The sequence below is a fragment of the Elephas maximus genome, chromosome 10 (genome assembly GCF_024166365.1).
Source record: "Elephas maximus indicus isolate mEleMax1 chromosome 10, mEleMax1 primary haplotype, whole genome shotgun sequence".
Taxonomy (NCBI): Eukaryota; Metazoa; Chordata; class Mammalia; order Proboscidea; family Elephantidae; genus Elephas; species Elephas maximus.
In genome coordinates, this window is record NC_064828.1 from 83771220 (window position 1) to 83795769 (window position 24550).

The 24550-nt window shown below is 35.9% G+C and overlaps 1 protein-coding gene across 5 annotated transcripts in view; it reads left to right on the forward strand.

Annotated features, from left to right (window-relative positions):
- PCNX1 (pecanex 1) overlaps positions 1–24550 on the forward strand; it is a 184340-nt gene that overhangs the window by 102814 nt on the left and 56976 nt on the right. For all 5 annotated transcript variants that reach the window (XM_049897946.1, XM_049897948.1, XM_049897947.1 and 2 more), the window contains 8 exons: positions 3863–4016; positions 6984–7016; positions 10078–10249; positions 10729–10839; positions 12839–12930; positions 19239–19348; positions 19771–19876; positions 21234–21326. In XM_049897946.1, the coding sequence (XP_049753903.1) occupies positions 3863–4016; positions 6984–7016; positions 10078–10249; positions 10729–10839; positions 12839–12930; positions 19239–19348; positions 19771–19876; positions 21234–21326 (871 nt within the window). The remainder of the gene's footprint in view (positions 1–3862; positions 4017–6983; positions 7017–10077; positions 10250–10728; positions 10840–12838; positions 12931–19238; positions 19349–19770; positions 19877–21233; positions 21327–24550) is intronic.

Consider the following 24550-nt stretch of genomic DNA (forward strand, 5'->3'; position numbering starts at 1 on the left):
CTAATCTTTGGCATTAGTGGTTGGTTTGTAAATTTGAAGAATAGTTGTATTAACTGGTTTTCTTTGTCCTGTTGCCTTTTGCCATTGAGTTGATTCTGACTCAGTGTGACTCTGTAGGATAGAGTAGAACTGCCCCATCAGGTTTCCAAGGAGCAGCTGGTAGATCTGAACTGTTGGTCTTTTGGTTAACAGCCTGAGCTTCTAACCATTGTACCACTAGGGTCCAGTCTTCTTTGTAGGTGTGTGGATATTATCCTATCACTGACAGCACTGTACTTCAGTACTTCAGGGTAGATCTTGAAATGTTCTTTTTGATAATAAATGCCATGCCGTCCCTCTTCGTCGTTCCCAGCATAGTAGACCACATGATTGTCCAATTCAGAATGGCCATTACCAGCCCATTTCAGTTACTAATGCCTAGGATATCGATCTTTATGCATTCCATTTCATTTTTGACAACTTCTAATTGTCCTAGGTTTATACTTTGTGCCACATCAGCAAATGAAGGTCCTGAAACCTTTACTCCATCTATGTCATTAAGGTCAACTCTATTTTGAGGAGGCAGCTCTTCCCCAGTGGTGTTTTGAGTGCCTTCCAACCTGAGGAGGTCATCTCCCAACACTGTATCAGACAGTGTTCTGCTATCCATAAGGTTTTCACTTGCAAGTGTTTGAGAAGTAGACTACCAGGTCCTTCTTCCTGGTCTTAGTCTGGAAACTTGGCTGAAACCTGTCCACCATGGATGACCCTGCTGGTATTTTAAATACTGGTGCCATAGCTTCTAGGATTACAGCAACACACAAGCCACCACAGTATGACAAACTGACAGACACATGATGGTTAAGAAACTAGAAAAAGAGAGAAAAGCAAATTAAACTCAAAGTAAGCAGAAGAAAGAAAATAAGAACAAGTTGGAAACCAATGAGGAAACAGAAAAACAATAGAGAAATCTAAACAAACTAAAAGCTGCTTGTTTGAGATCACTTAAATTGATAAGCCTTTAGCCAGGCCGAATGGGGAGGGGAAAAAAGAAAAGACACAAATTACCAACACCAGGAATGTGAGTTGTGACATCTCTACAAATTGTGTAGGTATTAATAGATAATAAGGGAATATTATGACCAACTATTTGCAAATAAATTTGATGAAGAGCAGATGAAATGGACAAATTACTCAAAACAAATGTAATTATCAAGCTCATCCTGGAAGAAATACATAACCTTTATAGGCCTATATCTATCAAATAAGTTGAAGTTGTAGTGAAAATCCTTCCCACAAAGAAAACTCCAGGTTCAAATGGCATTAAAATAATTTCCCAAGTCAATGAAGAGGATAAGGATAGGGTTTTCAACAAATAATGCTGAAACAATTGGTTTTACATATGCAATTAAAATGAACTGGGATCCATATCTTACACGATGTTACAAAAATTAAAGTGGATTATAGGTCTACATGTAAAACATAAAACTTCAAGAAAAACGTAGACTATTTTTGTGATGTTAAAAAACCTGAAAATGTTAGGTTAAGGCAAAATTCCTTAGATATGACACAAAAAACAGGATCAATAAAAGAACAAACAGATAAATTGGATTCATCAAAATTAAAAACTTAAAGCTAAAGAAAAGCAGATTTTCAATGAAAAGAAGGAGTTTGACATTAGTATGCAGTTCAGCAAGGCAGGACAAGAATTAAAAAGTAACTATTAGATTTGGCAAATCTGAAGTTCCATAACTGCTATATAAGAACAAAAGGAGAGAGCAATAATTTATTGCTTCAAAAATAACCGTTGAACTTGTTTTAACCTGGTAGAACTATTAAATAAAATAGTATAGATATGTTAATTTTTTAGGTCCAATTGATGATTATAAATATGGCATTGGGTAATAATAATAAAAAAATTTGAAGTTATAAATGTGATTATTTACCCTTTAAGAAAATTTAAATATTGTGTAGAAAGGTTTGAAGACAGAAAAACCAAAAAACCCACTGCTGTCGAGCCGATTCCGACTCATAGCAACCCTATAGGACAGAGTAGCACTGCCCCATATGGTTTCCAAGGAGCACCTGGTGGATTCAAACTGCTGACCTTTTGGCTAGCAGCTGTAGCATTTAACCACTATGCCACCAGGGTTTCCTTGAAGACAGAGGCCAACCATAATTCCTTCACCCAGAGTTAATTCTTATTATTTGTATTATTTTGGTATATTCTCTTTTTCAACATATGTGTACATTTTTCAATAACCACTTCTGCTGTATATGCAGTTTGGTATCCTGCTCTTTATAGTAAACATGCTGAGCATTTTTCTGTGTTATTAAATATATCTTTAAGAACATGACTTTTATAAGTATTTGTTTAACATTTTGTGAATAAAGTTTGCCCAAGAAGTAATGAGGCATAACTTATTTTTTTATATAAGACATCTTACATATATGTTACATAAAAAATCATTCCCAATGCTGTATGTAGTTATCTTGGGCATCATATTGTTTCTTTTGCATTACTGTCAGTTTGATGACATCGTCTGAGCAGCTTTGACAGAAGGCAGAATTAATAAGTCATTATCACTGCCATCATGCTCAAGAATATGTAGAACCTGTACTTAAGTAATTCTAGTAAGTGAATTTTCTGGATTATTTTAGATAACTGGAAAATGGAAGAACAAAACCACTTAGTATTGGATTAAAAAATAAGTTTTAAATCGAATTTTCTGAAATTATTTTGAAATTTTGTTTTGTAAACTTAACTTGCTTTTTATATATCTACTTGATTTGTCATTAGAGTTGATCAGTTATTTTGCACCAAATTTGACAGAAAAGCGTATATTAAAAAGGTGGAAGTTCATTAATACAAATGAAAACTATATTACTTATTTTAATTCAGACTTCATAATCCAATATAAGAATTTGTGTTGTTTCCACGTGAAACTAGTTTCCTTTTTAAGTGTGATGAAACCTTATTCAAAATATTACTCAGCCACATAAAGAAGAATGAAGTTAATGCTTGGCTGCTAACTGAAAGGTCCGTAGTTCGAACCCATCAGCAGCTCTGGGGGGGAAGAAAAAACCAGGCGATCTGCTTCCATAAAAATTACAGCCTAGGAAACCCTATGGGGCAGTTCTACTCTGTCTTATAAGGTCACTATTAGTCAGAATCAACTCAGCAATGCACAACACATGGATGAACCTTGGAAGCATTAAAAAAACAACAACAAAAAAGCCAAACCCATTGCTTTCAAGTAGATTCTGACTTTAGCAACCCTATCAGACAGAATAGAACTGCCCCATAGGGCTTCCAAGAGCGACTGGTGGATTCAAACTGCTGACCTTTTGGTTAGCATCCATAGCTCTTAACCATGACACCACCAGGGCTCCTTGAAAGCACTGTGCTGAGAGAAAATACTTTAGTCACAAAAGGACAAATATTGTATGATTCCACTTATGTGAAATAGGCAAATGAGACCAAAGTTGATTAGTGGTTACCAGAGTTGGGTGGGAGGGGGAAGGGAGAGTCTTGCCTTAGAGGGCACTGAGCTTCTGTTAATGGTGGTGGAGCAATTTGTAGAAAGATAGTGGTGGTAGCTGCACAACATGATGGACATAGTCATGTCACTGAATTATACATGTAAATACTATTGAATTGACAAATGTTTTGTTATATTTTTACCACAATAAAAATAAATTAAAAGAAAAAGCAATTGGATTTGACAACTTTAAAAAAAAAAAAAACTTACTCAGATTTAGTACCAGAAAGTCACGTCAGCAATCATACGATGAGCTTCATATTGATATTGTCTCTGTTAAACCCACTGTGGTTATTTTCTTATGATACATTTACCTTACTCATCAATTTTTTTGTTTGCAGAAATCGTGAGATCCTGGAAAATGGGTTAGCTGTCATTCTGGCTATTCTTGTGGCTTTTTTGGGATCTATTCTTCTCATACAAGGCTTTTTCAGAGATATCTGGGTCTTCCAGTTCTGCCTGGTGATAGCCAGCTGCCACTACTCACTACTCAAGGTATCAGCATCTCTCTTCTTTTCATGCTAGAGAATAATAACTTGTGTTAAAAGGCAGAAGATTTCATATCATTCACTGAATTATATAGTAAGATATTAATTTTTAGACTTATTTTTCTTGGATATGTACCTTACATACCATTTTGTAGGGAACAAAATAGGACAGTAAACTTTAAAGTTAATGCTATATAAATGGAGCTCCCTAAATATTTTCTTTGTATTAAAAGAAAATATTTGGGCATTTGTAAAAAATAAGAATATGCGTTCTTGGAAGTCTCCCAGTTCCATTCTTTGAGTCTTCTGTAGGTGAGATTTATTAAAATCTGTCATTGGTAGGTGTATGTCTTAGTTATGTAGTGTTGCTATAACAGAAATACCAAAAGCAGATGGCTTCAATAAACAGAAGTTTATTCTCTCACAGTCTAGTAGGCTAAAGAAGTCTAAATTCAGGGCATCAGCCCCAGGGGAAGGCTTTCTCTCTCTGTTGGCTCTGGAGCAAGGTTCTTGTCATGAAACTTTCCTTGGTCTAGGAGCTTATTCATGCAGGAACCCCAGGTCCAAAGGGTGTGCTCTGCTCCTGGCACTGCTTTCTTGATGGTATGAGGTCCCCCACTCTCTGCTCCCTTTCCTTTCCTTTTGTCTCTTGTAAGATAAAAGGTGATGCAGGGCACACCCAAGGGAAACTCCCTTTGCATTGGATCAGGGATGTGACCTGAGCAAAGGTGTTACATTCCACCCTAATCCTCTTTAACATAATCTAATCTTGCCTCATCAGCCACAGGTGGAGATGAGGATTTGCAACACACAGGGAAATTACATCAGATGACAAAATGGTAGACAATCCACACAATACTGGGAATCATGACCTAGCCAAATTGGTACGCATATTTTTGGGAGTCACAATTCAATCCATAACAGTATAATAATGACAAAACTTAGTGTGTATATTCTTTTAGGGCATTGAAAATAGAAGGCTGATGCCCCTTTGTTACTGTTTTAATAGTATCTCTAAAATTCTAAGTGCTATCAATTTTAAGCTTTCAAGAAATGGAGGAATCAGATACATCGTCAACTCATGTAAAACCAGATTCTTCACCATCCATGCAAAATCAGTTACCCCAATTTTTTCCATTCCTGTCTTTGTGGGCAGTTTCCTTCCCTTTTGTTCTTAATCTGTAAATACCCTTGCTTTGTATTCTTTATTTGCCTGTTTTTTGTGCTAATATGCAGAGCTCTCCCTGATTCTGAAAACTATTAGCTTCGTTCTGTTCACTATATCAGCTATCCTGTCTTCCTTTTTCTCTCTCCACTTATAGCTAGCCATCTCAAGTAAGTCACCCAGGTCAACCACTCCATTTCAAGACCCATCTATACCGTCTTTCCTCATTGAAGTACTGAGTTTACAGTACTTTGTGGTTGCTGATGATCTCTAAATTGCCAAACCTGGTATCCTTTTCTTAGTCTTCATTCTCTATGAGAGCTGTATGATTTAATACCTATTAATCCTGTCTCTCATTTTTGTATTCTTCTCAGGACTGACCTGTGACTTTATACAACTCTGATGATTTTCCTCCTTTGAAGATAACAATATTTTCCTCTGTTGATGCCTTTTTGTTCTTTCAGCCACTTCTTAATTTATGGAATTCTCTACAGCTTCATTTGGTCATCTTCTCTGTTTGCAATTCCCTGCCATTGAAGCCATCCCCTTTTATTACTTTGACTCTATGTATGAACGATGTCCAGATTTATAGCTCCGTGTTTTCACCTCTTTTGCAAGCTTTAGTCCTTTATATCTAACAGACAATGGCATACATTTTTTAAATAGCACATCATCACCTTCTGATAAAATGTCTCCCTTTTCCAATTCCTTTGCTTTTGACAATGGGGTACTGACTCAAAATCTTAGCACCTCTGCTCCTTCCTCCTTGATCCTTCATAACAAGTAACCCAGAGTCTTTGATTAATTTTGGTAATTCTGTGTTAAAATTCCTGGCCTCTGTTCTTGCCTTTCATTGCAGCCACCTTAATCCATTCCTTTATGCCTTAAACCATTTAAATTTATTCCTTGGCTTCAGTCTCCTTTATCGCATTGATTGTGTCTACTACTCTTAGGTTAATATGGTTAGATGTGGAAAAGGTAAAAGATGACTGAGATTTTTGAACCTAGTTGGCTAGAAGAATAGTAATATGAACAGAAATAAGAAAGGTAGGAACAGAAGCTTTTAGAGGATTTGCATTGGAGTTGAAAGTTTAACCTGGGCTCAAATCCAGCCAAGGGCCACATGCCAGACGATGCGGTATTGGTCCAATGTAGAATTAGAGGTTGGTGAGAGACCATCTTAGTGAAGTTGTTTGGTGTGCCACTGGAAATGAATTTGAACCTGAGAGAAAAGTCATGATTTAGGAAGTATCTGCATAGTACCTTTTGAGATTTTAACGGGACGTTAATAAAGTCTCTTAAAAGGATATAGCTTATAATTTGATCATTTTGATGTGAAAATACAGATAATATATTTAATACATGTATCATTGGATTGTTTTGGGAGGTTGGAATTTGCAGACAGAACTAGGATTCATCTTATAAACTAACTGTGTTATTGTGTGTTTCCTAAATGAAGTGATACTACATGAGAAAGGATTCTACAGTAAGTATACTTATTTATGTATAGTAACAAGCCAAATTGTAAGATAGATCTTACTGCTAATGCCATACCATGTGCCATTTCAGAAACATTAAGCTAGATGCAAATTATTAACCTTAATAAGTTTGAGTCAGGGAAGATTTAGGGTATTTTTAATGCCATGGTGATACCAGTATCTGGAATTAATGTTCATCTGTGGAACAGAATTAATGTGGGCTGTTTCTTATCATGGTATATTTACTTAAAATCATCTCAGGCATTTTGAAAGTTGTTTATAAATTACCAGGGCTTCAGTAGTATAATCTGTCTTTCTGTTTTACTTGTAGAGTGTTCAACCAGATTCTTCTTCTCCCAGACACGTAAGTCACTCTGATATTTCTGTAACTCACAGTTCCGTAACATCCATCAAAGCCTTTTTTTCTTTTCCTTTTTGGCATGTGTCAGATTGGATTAAGATTTATGTTACTATTTTCTCCTCTAAGATTTGGCACTGCTAGAAAATAGGTGACTTATTATATGAGATAGAATGGCATTGTACTTGTGGACTCTAAATCTTGGTTGAAAAGGAGCATAGTAATTCATTGTTTGACAGCTTGTTTCAGGAGGAGGTTATCGATTAGGTAGACAGGGGTCATATAAACTCATGACTATTTGATAATTTTCACTTAACAGATTTTCAGTAATCGTGAATACGTATTCAAACACAGAATTTTGAAGTAGGAAAAATGTATTTATTGTGAAAGTATGGTCCAGTTTTAGACCTAACTTAGGAGTTATTTGTTTAGTAGAAAGACTAGAGGCCATTCTCATTAAAGTAGTTCAAGAACATAGACTCCAGGAACAGTTTATATTGATACTTCTTCCTTTCTTGAATATCATTTTTTTTTTATTCATGTACTGGAGTACTTAAAAACGGGAATAGAGAAGCAAAACAACAAAGAGGCAAACAATTTTCTTTTGACTGATTACATGTATTACTTTGTAAGAATTTTTTGAAGTATAATAATATATGGAAGCATTGCTTTTCCTTTACCTTTTTATTTTGACGTAATTTCCAGGTACAGAAAAGTTGCAGTGATAGTACAAAGAATTCCTAATACTCTTCACCCAGTTTCTCTATGTTAACATTCCCCATATTTGCTTAACCCCTTTCTATCTCTCTCTAAACACATACCCACCACCACGGCCATATACATGCTTATCTGAACTGTTTGAAAGGGAGTTCCAGGCATGATACCCCTTTACCTCCAAGTACCTCTTTACCTCTAAATACCTCAGTATGTGGTTCCTAGAAACAATATAAATTCCTTTTTATTGCTATTGTTAGGTGCCATCAAGTCGTATATAACAGAATGAAACGTTGCCTACTTGCAGTGTCTTCATGGTCATTGGTATACTTGAGTCCGTTGTAGACTCTGTGTGTCTTGAGTGCCTTCTAACCTAGGGGACTCATCTACCAGCACTATATCAGATAGTATTCTGTTGTGATCCATAGGGTTTTCACTGGCTAATTTTTGGAAGTAGATTGTCAGTCCTTTCTTTCTAGTCTATTTTTAGTCTGGAGGCTCCACTGAAACCTGTTCACCATGGGTGGCCCTGCTAGTATTTCAAATATTGTTTGCATAGCTCCTAGCATCGTAGCAACACACAAGCCACCACTGTACAACAAACCAACAGACAAGCGGTGGTCCTTTACATTACTATAATTAATCAAAATCAGTACATTAACATTGATACAGTACTGTTATCTAATCTACAGACCTTATTGAAATTTTGCCCCCTGTCTCAATTGGCAGTTGAAATTTCTTGATCGTGCATTTGGTCTCTTTAGTCTCTTTTACTGGAGCAATTCCTCAGTGGAGTCCCTCAGCGATGCGAATGGTTAACGCACCAGGCTGCTGTAGTCTACCTAGAGACACCTTGGAAGGAAGCCCTGGGAATCTATTTCCAAAAAATCAACTATTGAAAACCCTACAGAACACAGCTCTACTCTGACACATATGGGATCACCATGAGTCAGAATTGACTCGATAGCAACTGGTTTAATTCCTCAGGATTTGTCTTTCACAATATTGACATTTTTGATGCATACAGGCCTGTTATTTTGTAGACCATTCCTTAGTCTGAATTTGTCTGATGTTTCTTCTTGACTAGACACAGGCCACGTATTTTTGTAGGAAAACTACGAAAATGATGTTTTTTTTCTCAGCGCATCAGATCAGGAAGCAATTTATCCTGTAACTAGTAATGTTTACTTTGCATTTTTGGTTAAAGTGATGTCTGCCAGGCTTCTCTCCTGCAGGGCTTATCACCCTTTGCACTGCTAAAATTTGGGGCTGGATCATTCTTTGTTGAGGTGGAGAGGGCTGTGCTGTGCATTGTAGGACATTTATTTTAGCATTATATCTGGCCTCTATCCACCAAATGCCAGTTGTACCTCCACCCTAGTTGTGGCAACCAAAAATGTCTCCAGACATTGCCAGATGTTCCCTGAGGGCAAAATCACTCCCCTCAACCCCTTGAGAACTGCTACTCTGTAAGTATCCTGTAGGGAAATACTTTGAGATTATACGTATGTCCCATTACTCTGCGAACTTTCACCTACTTATTTTAGTATCTATTGATGTATTTTGCTTGAATCAGTTTAGATTGCATGGTTGCCTAATGATTTTTTTTTTAACTCCTACATTCCTTCTGCACATACTAGTTGACTTTTCACTGTAAGGAAAAGTTTTCCTTTTTGTCTTTGCAGTATTATTTGTGTCAGTGTAAATTCATGGATTCTTATTGTAGTCAATGGAAGATAATCTCTCCCTGTAATTATTTATTTTGATGCTCAAATTGTCTCTGATTTGACCATTGGGAGTCCCATCAAGCTGCCTTCTGTGTCCTTTTGACATAGTTCTATCATTTTTTGAGTACCTCCTTACATTTTCATATGAAAGGATGTTCCAGGTTCATCTTGTATTTTCCGTGTTGTAGCAGAAAACCAGCCATTTCTTTAAAGAGCCCTGGTTCTTTTTAGTGAACAGTGGTATTTCTTCACTAAGATCTGAACACTAGTGTTCTTTATTATTAGAGTGTCATTGCTTCTAGGTTTTCATAGTACGTAAAGCCAGGAAATATATATGTATATACATATGCATACACATATGTGCACACACATGTATATCTATTCCTATATCTATGTGTATATTAAAAATAATGAGTTCATACTGATACCCCAATTCTGTACAGTATCACAGAGTTCATTTTGTCCTTCCTCTTTTCCGTATTTGTAACTCCCTTCTCCAGCAGTTAAAACCTAGATTCCATACGAAAGCCTTTTGAATCCTTAGAATATAAGCCATCGAAGACCTCAGTAGCTGTTTTGACTCTTAAAATTAACTAACCTGACTTTTTTTTTAATATTGTTTTCAGGGTCATAATCGTATCATTGCCTACAGTAGACCAGTTTATTTCTGTTTATGTTGTGGTCTTATTTGGCTCTTGGATTATGGTAGCAGAAACATTACCACAACCAAGTTCAAATTGTATGGAATAACTTTCACCAACCCACTGGTACTTATCTCAGCCAGGGATTTAGTTATAGGTGAGTCATCTTTAAAGCAACTCAGATCTTAACATTAATTTATTTGATTACAAACAGTTCACTAATAAGTAGATTGATTATATAGGCAATAATAGTTTTGATAAGCTTATTTTACTATTTGTAATCCTTTCAGTGTAGAACAAAACTATAGGGCTATTAGAAAGAAAAAAGCAAATGATGAACAAATATTATAGTATTGTTTTTGAAGCAGATGAAATGAGAAATTTCCTTTTGGATTCTATATCTCAAGTTCCTATTATGTGAAAATGGAATCATTTTAAAAGTGTTGTTTATAGTTGAAGAGATTTTATTTAATACCCAGCCAGTTATATAGAAAGAGTTAAAAGTGAAATCTTCTTAGAAATTACTTAGTAGTTTATATTAATTTCAGATCCCATTTTATGGTTTATTTTATAATCTTTAAATGAACAAAAGGATATGGTATAGTATTTTTAATATACTTTTCTTTCCTTCTATAGTGTTTACGCTCTGTTTCCCAATAGTATTTTTCATTGGTCTCCTGCCTCAGGTGAATACATTTGTAATGTACCTTTGTGAACAATTGGATATTCATATATTTGGTGGTAATGGTGAGTACTTCTTTTTAAAAACTACAGATTACAGTATTACTTTTACAGATCATGAAGTGGTAAACTAAACATTGAAATACTTTTCCAGTTTCACTTTAGTATTGAAATTAAAAAAAAAAAGTACGTATTTAATAATCGAAGACTCAGCAGGAATTAATTTGTACATAGCAAAAAGTAGTCATCTGCTACCTTAGTGAAAGATCCAGGGGCAAGCTTTAATTAGAGTCAGTGTATAAGAAGCAGTAAAATATTATGGCCTAAAACCAAAAGTTACAGTGAGTTTATGTGGAACCTATACAGACTTATCAGGTACTTCTAAAAGATCGCCTGTCGCACACAGATTAAACCCTGACACATGGCGTTCGTTAGGTTTGGACTTTTGAAGTGGTGTGTGCACCTGATGTGTCTGTGTATTTGGTTTTAGAGCTTTATTTTATCTTTAGAATGGAAACACCAAAACCCAAAAACATCTTACTAAGTAAGGTATTAAAAAGCATCTTTATTTTTAGAGATCATAATAATATGAATTGATAAACCTAGAAAATCTGTTCTCCTAGCACATAAGTATCTTCTGTTTTTAAAAATAAATACTATGGAATAGATAATGGTTTGCAGAACTTGAAAATAACCCTATGAGCGGTTTTCCAACCACTTGCTAGTGCTCATTTATATTTATCGTTCCTGTTTGTCATCCTTCAGTTGTTCATACCCCATTGCCGTCGTGGTTAACTACATCATTATTTAGTTTAACCATTTGAAATTTTACGGAAAAATTAGTCTTCAATTAGAGAAAAATATAAAAGGGAAGGATATATAACTATAATTTTATAGTCCATTTCTCTTCATACTTCACATTTTCCATCCACATTTATCTTCCAAGTATATGCATTGAAATCATTTCTTGCTGGTAAAATAGTATAGCTTAAATTTTAAGTAGAAACCAAGCCTTTTCTTTGTTGCTGTGTACTTAGAGCATTTTTAGTGTTTTGAAAAACTCTTGAAGGGCTGTGAATTAAGACAGGGTTGGTCTCATCAATCAGCGTAGCTTAATGGGTAGAAGACAGTTTCCGGACTATTATAGGTGCTGTATTAATCTAAATACCACAGGGAGGGCTTAGTGTAGGTAATTTATAATAGTAGACTTGGTTGTACTGTAATTTATAACCTTGTGCAAGGTTTTAGTTTTTTAATACTTCCTGAAGAAATTTTTTCACTATAGATTTCTTTTAGTCACTATTTGAACCCACCAGCTGCTCCGCTGGAGAAAGATGTGGTAGTCTGCTTCCGTAAAGATTTATAGCCTTGAAAACCCTACAGGGCAGTTTTAGTCTTTCCTGTAGTGTCACTATGAGTCAAAATTGACTTCACAGCAATGCGTTTTTTATGTAGAATTACCATTGATGAAAATCTATTATCTATATTTTAAAAATAAAAGCTAGGTATTTTAGCCATCTCCTTATTCCCTATTATTGATAATCCCATTGGATCTGATTTTTGTTGTTGTTACCTGTAATTGGTCAGATCTAGTTACTTTTTGTACTTTTAATACTTTTTTTGTGAGAATTAATTAACACAAGGGAATGAAAATTTATTTCCGTGAGCAACACGACTCTGTTTATGTATTACTAATATCTTTCCATGAATACTTAATGCATCTCCAGGTCTTTTTTAGGCCTTAGCAAGCTTCATTTTCCCATACTTTTTATTAACATAAGATACATTTCTTGAAGCATAATATAGGTATTATTTTTTCTTCCATGTGCACATTTTTATTACTTCCAGGGTAAACACATTTTATCGTATATCAAAGATTGAGAGTAGCAAACCATTGTCATTCCAAAATCATTTGAAAGCAGATGATGAAGTAATTGAATTTTTAAAATCAGAATGAATTGCAGCCTACATTATAACATCTTAAATGCAATTTGATGAACTTTTAAAATATGTTTTTACATTGCTGTTTATAAAACATTAATTGCTTTTTTCCTTTACTATCTAGCCACCACAAGCCTACTTGCAGCACTTTACAGTTTTATCTGTAGCATTGTGGCAGTAGCCTTGTTGTATGGATTGTGTTATGGCGCTTTAAAGGTGAGCAGTAAATTGTAGCTTGTTTTATCCTTAAGGCTGTATTTCTACATGGAGATTGTTTTAAGCTGAACAATGATTTTTTTCACTCGTAGCACTTTAATTTTAACTTCCATGGTCTTCATATGTTGAATGTTATTCTCATTTAATTTGAATTTGAAAGCAATTTAATAGGTAATCATTATTAAAAGAAAATCTTTTTCCAAGTAATAACCACAGGTTAATATTAGAAACAGGTTATTAAAAAGTAGGCTAGTCTAGGATAGGGGCAGTTATGGTAATCACAGAATATGAAATTAATTTTAGATTTTTATTAACTACTGTTCATATCAGAATTTCTTAAAACTTATAAGAACAAGTTCAAGGATTACAATTTAAGAGGCATTCTAGTAAAAATGCACTGAAATTAAATGTCATTATTGGGTTGGAAAGAGCTGGATGAGTCTTACGAGCTCCTTTTATAAAAGATTGTCAACAAATTGAAAACATAAAAATTTTCAACCCTTCCAGTGTACTTCTGTTTTATTGTTGTTTTATGATTAATGCAAGATGATCAGAGAATGATGGGGTTGAAAGGACTATGAAAAGTGACTCACAGTACCATTGCTTGCCCTGTTTATTTAGCAACATTTATGGCACGCTTACTGTATGTCAGGTACTATGGTAAAAGAAATTCCCTGCCTTTAAGGAGCTTATGGAAACCCTGGTGGCTTAGTGGTTAAGAGCTACAGCTGGTAACCAAAAGGTTGGCAGTTCGAATCCACCAGGAGCTCCTTGGAAACCCTGTGGGGCAGTTCTACTCTGTCTTACAGGGTTGCTATGAGTTGGAATTGACTTGATGGCAGTGGGTTTGGGCTTTTCGGTTTTGGTTAAGTAGGCTATATTTAGCTGTGATTAACAAGTTAACCAACACTTTCAATACAGAGTAACGAAGGCTGTGAAAACAGAGTGCTGTGGACATACAAAATGAGACTACTGTAGTCAGCCTAAAGGGATTCAAGATGATTTTCGAGGGGGATGGCATTTGATCCAAATTGTGAAGGAAAAATAGTAATTGGACAAAAAGCCATGGAGTTATAAAGAAATACGTTGTGTAAGGGAAACAGCAAGTAATTAGAAATTTCTGGAAGTTTAAGCAATAAGGAAAGATGACTTTCAATAAAGACTAGAATATGAAAGATTTTTTTATCCTGAAGGTGATGGTGTGGCAGTGGAAGACAACCAGAGTATTTTTGGTAGGGCAGAGAAATTACTAGATTGCATGTTACAAAGACTACGTGGACCCTAGTGTGAAGAAGATTGAAATATGAACACGAGGGATTAGACATAGGGAGACTAATTGTACTGTAGTCTTGAAATTATGAAGGACTGAGCTAGATTCAACGAATATATTTGGGAAGTATCTGGATAAAGAGAAAAGAGCCAGAACGGTCTAGAATGATTTCTGGCTTGAGCAACTGGTTGGATAGTGATACTAGTGAACAAGATTGGAAACCTTGGAATGCTGGCGAGTTTGGTGAGGAAAATGATTGTTTAGATTTGGACCTGTTTATATGTTGATATTTCTGGGGTATCCAGAGATGCATAGTAGATAGCTGAATATAGAGTAGAGATTTTTGAGGTAGTGATGGATACATTTAGAAGTCGTCAACCAAAGTAAAGTGAAACAAAAGATTGCTAATGTGGATTGACAAGAGAAAACAGATGAGAATAGAACCCTGGGAAATGGCAATATCTAAGTGTTCTTTAAAGGAACAAGATCCCACAAAGGAAACTTAGGGGAAATAGAGTCTTAAAAAAAGTTTTTACTGACAGTTAATAGGATATTGATGACTTTAACAAAAGCAACTTCTTTGTAATTTGAGGAAGCCCGATTAATACTAGTTTAAGTTTGAACAGATGTTAAGGAAGTTCTACTCTTTCTAGAATTGAGCTGGGAAACTGGTGTACATGATGGAGGGTGTTTTCTGGTTTTTGTTTTTTTTTTTCAAACAATCTGAGACATGGTTGGGTTTAAAAGGAGAGCAGGAGTGGGGGGTGGGGAGGGTGTAATAGAAAGCAGGATAATTGGAGCTAAGCCCAGGAAAGAACTGGAGGGAATATCCAAACCCAGCTTCTCTCAGATGTACCACCTATAAACCATTCTAGCATAAGTTTTAGATCTGTGTTTTGGGTCATGTTTTGGAAAGTGAGTCATTATTTGGAATTACAATCATTGAGTAACAAGTGCAATACATTTTCTACCCTAATTTACAAAGGCCTGTTTAACTATTAGGAGTTCCTGGGTGGTGCAGACAGTTAAGTGCTCAACTACTAGCAGAAAAGTTGGCAGTTCAGACTCACCCAGAGATGACTCAGAAGACGGGCCTGGCAATCTGCTTCCAAAAAGTTACGGCCTTGAAAATCCTGTGGAGCAGTCCTACTCTGCACATAGAGAGTTGCCGTGAGTCGGAATTGACTTAACAGCAACTAACAACAGCAATATTTAACTATAATTGGGTAACAGAACAGCAGCAGTTATAAAATTGCCAACTAGAATCCTATGTCCTAAGACAGACAAGAGAGAAAATTTTCTTCCTTCTTTCTTGGTTCAGTTTTATACCCCACCAATAAATACATACCCCACCATTATAAATTTAATGCGTCTATATAGATAATTGCGCATCTGAGCAAAGATTGTGTACAAGTATTTCATTATAGCACTGTTTGTAATTGCAAAAAACTGGAAATGACCTAATATCTATCATTCGTGAATGGTTAGATTAATTATGGAATAATTAAATTACAGTGGAATACTATACAACCACACAAACACACACACAAAAAGAATAAAACATCTTCATGTGCTAATGTGGAATGATCTATAACACATACTATTAGTTTAAAAAGGGGTAGGGGAATATGCAAAAAGAAAAAAATATGTTTCCATTGTGCTTTTTTTTTTTTAAGATACATGGGAAGGCTTGTATATGTAGAGAATAATTATGGAAGAATACACAAGAAATAGATAACATTAGTTGCTTTTGGACTGTTAGAGTCATAGGATGACCTTACTGCATAACTTTGGAATGGTTTAATTTGTTTTCTTTTTATTTATTCACTAGTGGAGACTTTTATGGCTACTATATCCTGTTGGGGTGGATGGGTTATATCCTGTTTTATACTGCACTTGTATTTACCCTTTTGTTTTTTCTTGAACTTTTTAATGGAATGCTTGTTGTTGTCATTGTTGTCAGTTGCCGCCGAGTCAGTTTCAACTCATAGTGACCCAGTGTACCACAGAATGAAACACTGCCCAGTCCTGCACCATCATCATAGTCGTCGTTGTGCTTGAGCCCATTGTTGCAGCCACGGTGTCACTCCATCTTGTTGAGGGTGTTCTTTTTTCCACTGACCATGATCTATACCAAGCATGATGTCCTTCTCTAGGAACTGATCCCCCCTGACAGCATGTCCAAAGTATGTAGGAAGTAGTCTTGCCATTCTTGCTCCTGTGGAGCATTGTGGTTATACTTCTTCCAAGACAGATTTGTTTGTTTTTTTTGGCAGTGCATGGTATATACAGTATTCTTTGCCAACAGCACAATTCAGAGGCATCAATTCTTCTTCAATCTTCCTTATTCATCGTCCCCCTTTTGCATGCATATGATGCTATTGAAAATACCATGGCTTGAGTCAGGCGCACCTTAGTCTTCGAGGTTACATCTTTGCTTTTCAACGCTTGAAAGGTCTTTTGTAGCAGATTTGCCCAATGCAATGTGTATTTTGATTTCTTGACTGCTGCTTCCATGGGTGTTGATTGGGGATCCAAGTAAAATGAAATCCTTAACAACTTCAGTCTTTTCTCCGTTTATCATGATGTTGTTTATTGGTCCAGTTGTGAGGATTTTTATTTTCTTTATGCTGAGGTGTAATCCATACTGGAGGCCATGGCCTTTGATCTTCATCAGTAAGTGCTTCAAGTCCTCTTCACTTTCAGTGAGCAAAGTTGTGTCATCTGCGTAATCCGGGCTATTGAGTCTTCCTCCAATCCTGATACCACGTTCTTCTTCATATAGTCCAGCTTCTTGGATTATTTGCTCAGCGTACAGATTGAATAGGTATGGTGAAAGGATACAACCCTGACGCACACCTTTTCTGACTTTAATCCAGGCAGCATCCCCTTGTTCTGTCTGAACAACTGCCTCTTGATCTATGTACAGGTTCTTCATGAGCACAATTAAATGTCCTCGAATTCCCATTCTTTGCAGTGTTTTCCATAATTTGTTATGATCCACACAGTTGAATGCCTTTGCATAGTCAATAAAACAGGTAAACATGCTTCTGGTATTCTCTGTATTCAGCCAGGATTCATGTGAGATCAACAATGATATCCCTGGATCCATGTCCTCTTCTGAATCCTGCCTGAATTTCTGGCAGTTCTCTGTTGATACACTGCTGCAGCTGTTCTTGAATGGTCTTCAGCAAAGTTTTGCTTGCATGTGATATTAATGATACTGTTCAATAATCTCAGCATTCGGTTGGATCACTGTTCTTGGGAATAGGCATAAATATGGCTCTCTTCCAGCCGGTTGGCCGGGTAGCTATCTTCCAGATTTTTCGGCATAGACAAGTGAGAACTTCCAGTGCTGCATCCAATTGTTGAAACGTCTCAGTTGATATTCCATCAATTCCTGGAGCCTTATTTTTCGCCAGTGCCTTCAGTACAGCATGGACTTCTTCCTTCAGTATCATCAGTTCCTGATCATATGCTACCTCTTGAAATGGTTGAACCTTGACCAATTTTTTTTGGTATAATGACTCCATATGTTCCTTCCATCTTCTTTTGATGCTTCCTGTATCGTTTAATATTTTCCCTGTAGAATCCTTCACTCTTGCAACTTGAGGCTTGAATTTTCTCTTCAGTTCTTTCAGCTTGAGAAATGCAGAGCATGTTCTTTCCTTTTAGTTTTCTATCTCCAGCTCTTTGCACATGTCATTATAATACTTTGTCTTTTCGAGCCACCTTTGAAGTCTTCTGTTCAGTTCTTTTACTTCATCGTTTCTTCTTTTTGCTTTAGCTGCTCAGCGTTCAAGAGCAAGTTTCATAGTCTCTTCTCACATCCATTTCGGTCTTTTCTTTCTTGTCTTTTTAATGACCTCTTGCTTTCTTCACGTATGATGTCCTTGAATATCATTCCACAGCTCATCTGGTCTTCGGTCATTAGTGTTCAACGCGTCAAATCTATCCTTGAGATGTTGTCTAAATTCAGGTGGCATATACTCAAGGTCATACTTTGGCTCTCGTGGACTTTTTCTGATTTGCTTCAGTTTCAACTTGAACTTGCATATGAGCAGTTGATGATCTGTTGCACAGTCAGCCCCTGGAGTGCTTAGTTTTTTAAAAGCTAAAATTTTTCCTTTACTTGCATCCTATTAATATGTGTAACTTTCCAGAGGTTTCCATGTTTTTAAGAGATTGCTAAAATTTGGACAATTATAAAGCAGAAAAAATATGTGTAGTGTACTATGATATGGCTCCCACCCCTGCCATTCTCCATTACCAAATTCACGGAGAGAGATGAAGGAGTAGAATGGTGTCTGCCATACAGGACACAATTAAGCAATGTCAAATATTTCTGTTATCATTATTATCCACTGTATGCCATGTACCATGCTAATAGAAACTCCAGATATGATATAGTGAGCAGAGCAGGCATAGCATATCCACATGTTTGCTTGGCTTTGGAAGTTAGCCTTTGAATTATTTATTTCTGGGAATATGCAGTTCATTCGTTCAGAAAGCACTTACCTAATGCCTTACTTACTATTCAGTGCTCTGGAGGATATAATGGTTGTAAGCCATGGATCTTGAGCAGAGGCATCAAGAAAATACTAGACCAAATGTCAGCATTTTCTTTTCCCTTATGTATTGCCTTTTCCTACTCCTTTATTTTATTTAAAATTAACTATACCAAGTTAGTTTAGTCTTCAGAAGGGAGCCATAGTTTACTGTAAGCTTAATAGCACTAAAAATCTGAAGAAATTGACAGCAACATCCATCAGAAGCAAATGTGTTATTCCTAGAATGTGAGTAGAACTGTAGCACCAAGAGAAGTCTGAAGACAGTCTAGCAACTAGATTCTGGCTCATCAGAAAGTAATACATCTCAGTTATCTGAAGTAAAATGTAACTAATAATGTGACTAAAAGGTTTTTGTTGAATTTAAGTTAATTATGTACTCCAAAATACAGAAATAAGAGGAGGATTTGATGGATTATCAAATAGAAACATGCTGTGTTAAATTGTGTTTTTTTTTTACCCCGCAACAGGATTCTTGGGATGGCCAGCATATTCCAGTACTTTTCTCCATTTTTTGTGGTTTGTTAGTGGCGGTAGCCTATCATCTCAGCCGACAAAGTAGTGACCCGTCTGTACTTTTGTAAGTGAAATCAATTAACATTATTGAGTTAAAGGGATTTAAATAAGTTGGCATTTTTTTCAAACTTCCAAGATTTCTCTTCCCAACACCTTTCCAAGTGCTGTTAGCCTAATTCTATATTACGTTTCAAAATATATTAACTTTGGGTGATTCTAACCGGGTTAAACCGGGTTGGGGGGGTATTTATCAGCTCTTCCCTTCCCAAATATTAAAACTATGTTTTAATAGGAATATTTTCATTATATGCTGGTTTATGGCATCTTAACCTTTTTAGAATATGTCATTTGCTAATGATTAAATAAAATTGGATCATTTGGTTTTTCTACCATAAGTTTTATTTGCTATTTGATATACTAGTGTTTACATTATAAATGTATTATTTATTTTTTGCCTTTTTTTTTTTTTCTTTTTTAAATGTAAAGCTCTTTGGTGCAATCCAAGATTTTTCCAAAAACAGAAGAGAAAAATCCAGAAGATCCCCTGTCTGAAGTAAAAGATCCACTGCCTGAAAAACTTAGAAATTCTGTGGTAAGTTTTAGCTTTTTTAAATCACCTAATATATTTAAGTTTCAGATAGTTCATCATGTTATATAATGAACACCTTTCGAAGGTCTTAAGTAATTGAGGGGAATGTCAGTTACATTGAGTTAGATTAGTTGTATGTTGTTGGTTGCCTTTATTTTAAATTTTGACATGTTAAGAAATGTTCGTTTCTCAGACGTGGTTTCTCCATCAACCAGTATGCTGAACATCCACTTTTAGGTCAGATAAAATTAAGTACATAATATCATTGTTCATAGAATGTTTTATTCAATTTAAAGTAGGACTTGAAAGATAAATACTAATAAATGAGATTGATTTTGTTGTGCTTGGTGATAAAAGCTATGTTCTTGTAAGTCATCTACTAGTCTTTTAGTCTGTTACGTTTCTCAAGGGAACTCTGAAAAGTTGTGGGTGCATGTGTGTGTGTTTTTCCTCTTGAAGGAGAGAAAAATAAGCTGCAGTATCTTAATATGCTTAAGTAAATGCAGTAATTTTTTAATTTAGTGAATTATAATGCTGCCTATCTTTTATTAGTAATTATTTAAAAAATGAATCCTATAGAAAATACATAAAATTGTTATTTTAGAATATTTCCATTTGTGAAAGACTGAGTTTATATAGGCCTTGAATTAGATATAGTATTTACCTTCAGTGGACTTGAGATTTTCATATATTCTTCAGAAAACTTTAGAAATACAAAACTGCCTAAGGGCGTGATTTAAACTTTCTTTTTTTCTGATTTTTCATGTTAACAAAGAATGTTTAATGTTAAGTATAGTAACATATTCTGAATCTAGTTTATAAGCGTAAATTTAACGTGTCAATTGATGACCAAACAATGATATCAACAGGTTTCTGATTTTTTTACTACAATTGATAAGAGAACAAATATCTAGTAAGTAAAACAGGACATAAATGCATACAAAGTTTGAAAAGACCAATGAAAATATAACTTTGTAATCCAAAGGAATAGACCTGTACAAATCATAGCAGCAATTTACGTACTTCATTTCCTTTTTTCATATGTAAAAGGAAAACTTACAAACCCGTGGAAGGAGATTTAAAAGACTTTGTTGTGGTGTGTTATTCAACGTGTGGAACTAAATAAGTTGTTTAATTTCCTGGGCATTACAGTGTCAAACCAAAATATGAGGAAATTGAGGAAGCAAATAAGATTTATTTTAACTAATTATTGTATATGAGAAATTTCTAGAAGTGCTAAAGAATGTCTATGAAAATTTTTTCTTAAATTTTACCAGTTGGCAGTAAAATAATTTTTTTTAATTTAGTATTTGCTTAATTAATTTATATAGTTGCTTAATAATTCTGTTGTGTTCCACAGAGTGAACGTTTACAGTCTGACCTAGTAGTATGCATTGTCATTGGTGTGCTGTATTTTGCTATTCATGTAAGCACAGTATTCACAGTATTACAGGTAAGGAATCATTTTATTCTTTTAATTTGGAAAAAAGAATTTTATTCATTTGGGTTTGTTTCTAGTTTGATTGTAATGTTTTTTCATAGTGTTGAAAAATATGACTTTTTGTTTGATTTTAACAACAAACATTTATTTTCTCATAGTTTTTTGGGCCATGAAACTGGGAGTGGCTTAGCTGGATGATTCTGTGATGGTGCCATCACCTGGGGCTGCTTGTTCGTAGGCCTCCTTTTTTTCTATTGGCCAGAGACCTGACTTCTTCTCCACATGATCCTTACCATAGGTCGCCTGAATGTCCTCATGAAATGGCAGCTGATTTTCCGCAGAGCAAGTGATCCTAGGGAGAGAAAGCCCGATGTAGAAGGCATAACCTTTAATAACCTGATAGCAGAAGTGACATACTACCTCCTCTTTGGTATTCTGTTGGTCACAAAGACCAGCCCTGGACAAATGTGGGAAGGAAATACAAATGGGTGTAAATACTAGGAGGCGGAGATCACTGGGGACCAATTTGGAGACTGATTGCTGCGGTCTGTCCTCTGACACCCAGTGATTCACTTTCTCCCCACTTGGAAAATACATTTATAAACTCCCTGTACAGATGGAAGTCTAAAATACTGTCTAAACCAGGTCCAGGTGTGGGTGAGGCTCCATATTGTTGTTTCTTGAGTACAGTAACTCCCACCCGTAGGCCAGATAATTACCATTTCCAGTACTCTTCATTCTGTTGTGTAGATCCATATTTCCATATGGTGTCATTTCCCTTCAGCCTAAAAGACTTCCTGTAACTTGTAGAGAGAGTCTGCAAATTGTTTCAGCCTCTGTATATCTAGAAAAGCCTTTTTTTCACCTTTCGTTTTGAAAGATGTTTCAGTGGGTACAGAATTCTAGGATGACAGTTTTTTCTTCAGTACTCTAAAGATGTTGCTCCACTGTCTTCTCACTTGCATTGCTTCCAAATCTGCTGTTATTGTTTTTGTTCCTCTGTCGGTAACTTGCCTTTTTTCTCTGTTGCTTTTAAGATCGTCTCTTTATTACTGATTTTGAGTAATTCAGTTATGATATTCCTTGGTATAGTTTTTTTCATGGTTTTGTGCTTGGGGTTCATTGAGCTTCTTGAATTCACGAGTTTATAGTTTTCATCAAATTTGGAAAATTTTGGCCATTATTACTTCAAATGTTTTCTCTGTCCTCACTCCCACACCACCTCAGGGACTCCAGTTATATGTATCTTGTATCTTAGGCCTCTTCAAATGGTACCACAGCCCACTGATACTCTTTTCCTTCTTTTTAGTTTTTTTTTTTTTTAATGTTTAATTTTGAATAGTTTCCATTGCTCTGTCTTCAAGTTAATCTTTTCTGTAATGTATAATCTGCCACTAATCTCATCTAGTATATTTTTCATCTCAGATCTTACTATTTTTATCTTTAGAAATTCAATTCCTCTTTTTTTAATCTCATAGTCCTCTACTTTTTGAATATATGGAATTCAGTTATAATTCTTAACATCCTTGTCTACTAACTCTAACATCTGTGTCACCTATGGGCTGATTTTGGTTAATTTTTTGTTCCTCACTATGGATTGTGTTTTCCTGATTTTTGCATCCCTGGTAATTTGGATTGGATGCCATACATTATAAATTTCATCTTGTTGGGTGCTGGATATATATATATATGTATTTTTTAATAATTTTCATTGAGCTTTAAGTGAACCTTTACAAATCAAGTCAGTCTGTCACATATAAGCTTATATATACCTTACTCCATACTCCCACTTACTCTCCCCCTAATGAGTCAGCCCATTCCCTCCTTCCAGTCTCTCCTTTCGTGACAATTTTGCCAGTTTCTAACCCTCTCTACCCTCCTATCTCCCCTCCAGACAGGAGATGCCAACACAGTCTTAAGTGTCCACCTGATATAAGTAGCTCACTCTTCGTCAGCATCTCTCTCCAACCCATTGTCCAGTCCCTTCTATGTCTGATGAGTTGTCTTCGGGAATGGTTCCTGTCCTGGGCCAACAGAAGGTTTGGGGACCATGACCGCCGGGATTCCTCTAGTCTCAGTCAGACCGTTAAGTCTGGTCTTTTTATGAGAATTTGGGGTCTGCATCCCACTGTTCTCCTGCTCCCTCAGGGGTTCTCTGTTGTGCTCCCTGTCAGGGCAGTCATCGGTTGTGGCCAGGCACCATCTAGTTCTTCTGATCTCAAGATGATGTAAGTCTCTGGTTCATGTGGCCCTTTCTGTCTCTTGGGCTCATAGTTATCATGTGACCTTGGTGTTCTTCATTTTCCTTTGATCCAGGTGGGTTGAGACCAATTGATGCATCTTAGATGGCCCCTTGTTAGCATTTAAGACCCCAGACGCCACATTTCAAAGTGGGATGTAGAATGTTTTCATAATAGAATTATTTTGCCAATTGACTTAGAAGTCCCCTTAAACCGTGGTCCCCAAACCCCCACCCTTGCTCCGCTGACCTTTGAAGCATTCAGTTTATCCCGAAACTTCTTTGCTTTTGGTCCAGTTCAGTTGAGCTGACCTTCTATGTATTGAGTATTGTCGTTCCCTTCACCTAAAGTAGTTCTTATCTACTAACTAATCAGTAAATAACCCTCTCCCATCCTCCCTCCCTCCCCCACCCCGTAACCACAAAAGTATGTGTTCTTCTCAGTTTATACTGTTTCTCAAGATCTAATAATAGTGGTCTTATACAATATTTGTCCTTTTGCCTCTGACTCATTTCGCTCAGCATCATGCCTTCCAGGTTCCTCCATGTTATGAAATGTTTCACAGATTCGTCACTGTTCTTTATCGATGCATAGTATTCCATTGTGTGAATATACCACAATTTATGTAACCATTCATCCATTGATGGACACCTTAGTTGCTTCCAGCTTTTTGCTATTGTAAACAGAGCAGCAATAAACATGCGTGTGCATATATCTGTTCGTGTAAAGGCTCTTATTTCTCTAGGGTATATTCCGAGGAGTGGGATTTCTGGGTTGTATGGTAGTTCTATTTCTAACTTTTTAAGAAAATGCCAGATAGATTTCCAAAGTGGTTGTACCATTTTACATTCCCACCAGCAGTGTATGAGAGTTCCAATCTCCCCGCAGCCTCTCCAACATTTATTATTTTGTGTTTTTTGGATTAATGCCAGCCTTGTTGGAGTGAGATGGAATCTCACCGTAGTTTTAATTTGCATTTCTCTAATGGCTAATGAT